Here is a 6,045-nt window from a genome sequence, read left to right as displayed (position 1 = left end):
AGGGACGGACTGTCATCGTCAAGGGTCCCCGAGGCTTCCTCCGTAGGGAGTTCAACCACATCAACCTGGAACTCAGCCTTCTGGGAAGACACACAAAAAGGTATGGAGACTTTGTATAGAAGTACTTGGCGATGGCTGCATCCTACACTTTAATGCTCTCTCTCATCATCCCGGGGGCTCTGAAGTGCGTGAAATTATTTGTGCTGTGCGACCAGGAGTTTTACGTTCGGGAGTACTGTGTGACTATGTAATAAAATCTCCCAGATAATAACTGTGTATAATGAGGCTTGGCTGTACCGTTGTTTCAGAGAGTGGCCGAGAGAAACAAGTGCTGATGATTCGTTAGCAGCATGGTTGTAATCACTACAGCAAAAAAACGTCTTGCTTTGTAGCCAACCAGGTCAAAGATACGACTTATATGTGGTGGAAACTTAAGGCCGAGACTATTTAATATATATATAGAAAGAATCATTTAATCAGCAGCTACAGGGAGATCCACCTCTGATTCACAGGGAAGAACTGAGTAAATGGTTCCTTGTCCCTTATATAGTGAGAGGTATTAATACCATCCTATTGTTCTACAAGCAACAGTTCCTGAACACAGTTCTTGTGTTTAGGGTGCAGACACACCAGGAGTCGTTGGAGACTGACGTCACAGTCCAACACACAACACACCCTTGAACTACAACTAATTCTCCAGCCACACATTACCTGCTCGTTTTAACATTTTAAATCTTCCTTAGCGATTTGCATCACACATTCATAAACCGTGTCGTGGGTCGTTCTGAAACACCTCGCGTGTTCACCGTCGTTGACCATTTTTTTGTTTACATTTTGTTTATGTCCTTTACCTCATTGGCTAGCTACCTACCTGGTAACTTTTTATACCATCATTGTGGGGCACAGAAGGGAACCTTCTTCAGCAGATCAATATGACTGATCTCGTCGTCACAAACGTTTGTGAGAGACGGTAGAGTAAGAGTTAGATGCTTTTACACATGTAGAAACCTAATATTTCACCAATGGTATTCCATCAATATTTTAGCTTTAGAATTGTTAAATGTTTTTATTTAACTTTATTTAACTAGTCAAGTCAGTTAGAACAAATTTTATTTACATGACGGCCTACGGGAACAGTTAGGGCGGGACGACAATTTTTATACCTTGTCAGCTGGGGATTCGAACAGCAACCTTTGGGTTACTGGTCCAACGCTCTAACCACTAGGCTACTGCCGCCCAATAACTCATGTATTTAGTGTTAAATATTAGTTTGTGTTTCAAACGTGTTAGAGAAAATAAAGATTTGTCTTTAACTGACTTGCCTTGTTAAATAAAGGTTAAAATAAAATTAATAAAATAAAATTCATATAGACCTATTGGGTCTTATCTCAAATCATTTTGAAAAAATTGTTTTTAAAATCTGTGTTTAAATTGTAGCCCTGATAAAGCATTGCTTTTTTCCTGGAGTGAACTGCAGTTAGTAACTGTTTGGGGTGATTGTAGTTTGTGTAGTAAACTGATTTAATGGCGTGGTGAAGCGTTCCTAACTGCTAGTCCTGGTGGTGAAGTCAATCCCTCCTCTCTCTCTCTCTGTGTCCAGCTGCGTGTGGATAAATGGTGGGGCAACAGGAAGGAGCTGGCACAGTCAGAACCATCTGCAGTCACGTCCAGAACATGATCAAGGGAGTTCCATGGTGAGTGTTGGTCCTACTGTTAGTTACCATGGTACTACTGTTAGTTACCATGTGAGTGTTGTCCTACTGTTAGTTACCAGGTGAGTGTTGGTCCTACTGTTAGTTACCAGGTAGAGTGTTGGTCCTACTGTTAGTTACCATGGTAACTACTGTTAGTACCAGGTGAGTGTTGGTCCTACTGTAGTATCCAGTGAGTGTTGTTACTGTTAGTTACCAGGTGAGTTTTTGGAACCTACTGTTAGTTACCGGTGAGTGTTGACCCTACTGTTAGTTACCAGTGAGTGTTGGCCTACTGTTAGTTACTACGGTGAGTGTTGACCTACTGTTAGTTACCAGGTGAGTGTTGGTCCTACTGTTAGTTCCACTGTGGAGTGTTGTACTACTGTTAATTACCATGGTGAGTGTTGACCCTACTGTTAGTACCATGGTATGACTACTGTTAGTTACCATGGTGAGTGTTGACCTACTGTTAGTTACATGGTGAGTGTTGACCCTACTGTTAGTTACCATGGTGAGTGTTGACCCTACTGTTAGTACCATGGTGGCATGTGAACCTGCTCTGTTGACCCTACTGTTAGTTACCATGCGTGAGTAGACACTGACTCCAGACCAGCTGATAAATACCCTGGCTGCTTGTTGCTGTACCAGACACTGACTCCAGACCAGCTGTAAATACCCTGGCTGCTTGTCTGTACCAGACACTGACTCCAGACCAGCTGATAAATACCCTGGCTGCTTGTTGCTGTACCAGACACTGACTCCAGACAGTGATAAATACCTGGCTGCTTGTTGCTGTACCAGACACTGACTCCAGACCAGCTGATAAATACCCTGGCTGCTTGTTGCTGTACCAGACACTGACTCCAGACCAGCTGATAAATACCCTGCTGCTTGTTCTGTACCAGACACTGACTCCAGACCAGCTGATAAATACCCTGGCTTGCTGTTGCTGTACCAGACACTGACTCCAGACCAGCTGATAAATCCCTGGCGCTTGTTGCTGTTACCAGACACTGACTCCAGACCAGCTGATAAATACCCTGGCTGCTTGTTCTGTACCAGACACGACTCCAGACCAGCTGATAAATACCCTGGCTGCTTGTTGCGTTACCAGACACTGACTCCAGACCAGCTGATAAATACCCTGGCTGCTTGTTCTGTACCAGACACTACTCCAGACCAGCTGATAATACTCCTGGGCTGTTGTTGCTTGTACCAGACATGAGCTCCAGACAGTGATAAATACCCTGGGCTGCTTGTAGCTGTACCAGACACTGACTCCAGACCAGCTGATAAATACCCTGGCTGCTTGTTGCTGTACCAGACACTGACTCCAGACCAGCTGATAAATACTAAGTGAAGTGGCTGGTGGTTCTATTATATGTTAGATGCACATTTCCATCCCAAAGCTGTTTTAGTATGGAGCCAATATTTTGTTTCTTCGTTTGCTGTGACCCCTCTCCGTTCTAGAACCCCTCCCCTTCTTTTAACCCTTTCTCTCCTCTCCTCCAGGGTTTCCGCTATAAGATGCGTTCGGTGTTTAACCCTCTCTCTCTCTCCTCCAGGGTTTCCGCTATAAGATGCGTTCGGTGTTTAACCCTCTCTCTCTCTCCTCCAGGGTTTCCGCTATAAGATGCGCTCGGTGTTTAACCCTCTCTCTCTCCTCCAGGGTTTCCGCTATAAGATGCGCTCGGTGTACGCCCATTTCCCCATCAACGTTGTGATGCAGGAGAGTGGGGCTCTGGTGGAGATCAGGAACTTCCTGGGGGAGAAATACATCCGCCGCGTCCGCATGAGACAGGGTGAGTCTGAGACGGGACGGGACAGTGAGTCCTGAGACTGGGTGGGATGGGACAGGGTGAGTCTGAGACGGGACGGGGTGAGTCTGGGACGGGACAGTGAGTCCTGAGACGGGGTGGGACAGGGTGAGTCTGAGACGAGACAGGGTGGGACGGGACAGGGTGAGTCTGAGACGAGACGGGGTGAGTCTGGGACGGGGTGGGACAGGATGGGACAGTGAGTCCTGAGACTGGGTGGGACGGGACAGGATGGGACAGGGTGAGTCTGAGACGGGGTGGGACGGGACAGGATGAGACGGGGTGGGACGGGACAGTGAGTCCTGAGACGGGGTGGGATGGGACGGGACAGGGTGAGTCTGAGACGGGACGGGATGCGTCCTGAGACGGGACGGGGCGAGTGTTTTAACAGTTTTGATGGCCACCATTTGACAAGTCACTACTTATTGTTCAACCAGTAATTAACGCACACTTCCCATTGGCCAGTCAAGTGCATATAGACAACGGTCGGCAGGCTTCAGCGCGTCACGAGGCAATATGCTTTTTGAAAACGGGCCTCTCAATTGTTTGAAACATTGTTTTAATTAATATTTTAAGATGGTCCTCCTAGTTCTGGACCTCCTAGTTCTGTTGGGTCTGTAAAGTAATCCAGAACCCTGGAGCGTTGCCAAGCTATAACTTCAGGACGTGTGGCGATTCCAATGCAGAGATGCCTGGCTGACGGTCTCCTCTCTCTCTTTCTCTCTCCCTCCTCCCTCTCTCCCCCTCTCTCTCTGTCTCTCTCTTTCTTTCTCTCTCAGGTGTGTCCTGTGCCGTGTCTGCAGCCCAGAAGGATGAGTTGATTCTGGAGGGGAACGATATTGAGCTGGTGTCTAACTCTTGGTGAGGCGACATACATCACTAGGGTCCATGCATCACTACACCAATATGGGGTTATCCTGCGTGGTTCACTTCCCCTTTTCGGGGCTGCACTCGGTTACGCACAGCGCCCCCTCCTGTGGATGACCTACACCCCCCCCCTCCCCAGTGCTTCTACTAGGAGTGAAACTAACATGTTATACTGACTAGTACTACAGGACATTTCTGCTGTCAGATATGGCCATTTACCAGTCTGTCTTCTCCCCCATCCCTTCTTCCTCTCTCCTAACTCTAAGTCCTAACTCTGGTTGCCTATATATTGACCTCTTTGACCCCTGTGTGACCCTGCTCACCACCCCAGTCTCTCTCTCCTCTCTCTCCTCCAGCCGCTCTCATCCAGCAAGCCACCACGGTCAAAAACAAGGATATCAGGAAGTTCTTGGACGGTATCTACGTGTTGAGAAGGGCACGGTCGCCCAGAAAGAGGATTAGAGGTTAGAATTACCCAGAAGTCTGTCTTGTCGCACAGCGCTACGGCTCCTCCACACCGCCAGGAGGAGCCCTCTGTTCTACCGTCTGTCCGCTTTTTGTTTTTTTGTTGCTATACTCTGCTTGTGGCCGATTGCAGCCTATTCCCTATATAGTGCACTACTTTAGACCAGAGCCCTATTCCTATATAGTGCACGGCCCGGGTGTGGGTCTGGTCGGTCCACGGGCCACGCCCGTGTTGTCGGTGTACGGTCCACGCCGCCGTTGTGGTCGTACTATATAGGAACAGGGTGCCGGATCCCTGAGCTAATAGAACCATACAGCAGCTTGGCGTACCACTCATGTCAATCAACGCGTGTTTTAATGCTGCACTTTGAAATCTTTTTTTATTTATGCTAAGTCTTTCTAACATGACATGCAAAGCTTTAACCGACGTTATGGGCCGGATTAGAGCCCTTTAGTCTTTGAACTAAACCAGCCCTGCATGCCCCATTTGTTTTACTCTTTTCTTATTGTTGTTCTCTCTCTCTGTCTCTCTCTGTCTCTCCTCTTCTCGTTCTCTCCCTCTCTGTCTCTGGCTCTCTCTCTCTCTCTCTCTCTCTCTCTCTGTCTCTCTCTATGTTCTGTCTCTCTCTCTCTTCTCTCTCTCTCTCTCTTGTCTCTCTCTGTCTCTCTCTATGTCTCTCCTCTCTGTCTCTCTCTCTCTCGTCTCTCTGTCTCTCTCCTTCCAGCCGCTCTGATCCAACACGTCACACGGTCAAGAAGAAGGACATCAGGAAGTTCCTGGATTGCATCTACGTCGGTGAGGAGACCGCTGTGGTGGAACAGACGGACGAATAACTGAATCGGATACATCTCTGGAAACTCACTATTGACCAATAAATCCCTCCCTTTTTCAATGACACCCCCACATCCTGTCTTTGTGGTTCTATGGATGGTTCATGTAGTTTTAACCGAGTGGTTAATTTTCCTGTTAGTAAACCATTTTGGCTGTCGCACCACAGATCACATTAAATTACTTATGCTTAGTTCGTAACCAAGTGGGGATTACCACATAGGACTGGGAGAAGTCCACTTGAAGGTCCTCCAACTTGGTAACTACTAGTGGGGATTTACACATAGGACTGGGGAGAAGTCCACTTGAAGGGTCCAACTGGTAACACTAGTGTGGGATTTACCACATAGGACTGGGGAGAAATCCACTTGAG

General features: G+C 47.5%; 1 protein-coding gene across 1 annotated transcript in view; it reads left to right on the top strand.

Moving 5' to 3' along the window:
- The window catches only part of rpl9 (ribosomal protein L9), a 10,655-nt gene extending 5,815 nt beyond the window's left edge, over positions 1-4,840 (top strand). Inside the window, 4 exon segments of the mRNA XM_024144718.2 lie at positions 3,364-3,496; positions 4,291-4,370; positions 4,734-4,803; positions 4,806-4,840. Coding sequence (XP_024000486.1) covers positions 3,364-3,496; positions 4,291-4,370; positions 4,734-4,803; positions 4,806-4,840 — 318 coding nt within the window.
- Positions 4,841-6,045: the final 1,205 nt, after the last annotated feature.

This window comes from Salvelinus sp. IW2-2015, unplaced genomic scaffold (genome assembly GCF_002910315.2).
Source record: "Salvelinus sp. IW2-2015 unplaced genomic scaffold, ASM291031v2 Un_scaffold5748, whole genome shotgun sequence".
Taxonomy (NCBI): domain Eukaryota; kingdom Metazoa; phylum Chordata; class Actinopteri; order Salmoniformes; family Salmonidae; genus Salvelinus; species Salvelinus sp. IW2-2015.
The sequence above is the reverse complement of the archived record's forward strand: the minus strand, read 5'-3'. Positions and strand labels throughout refer to the sequence as shown.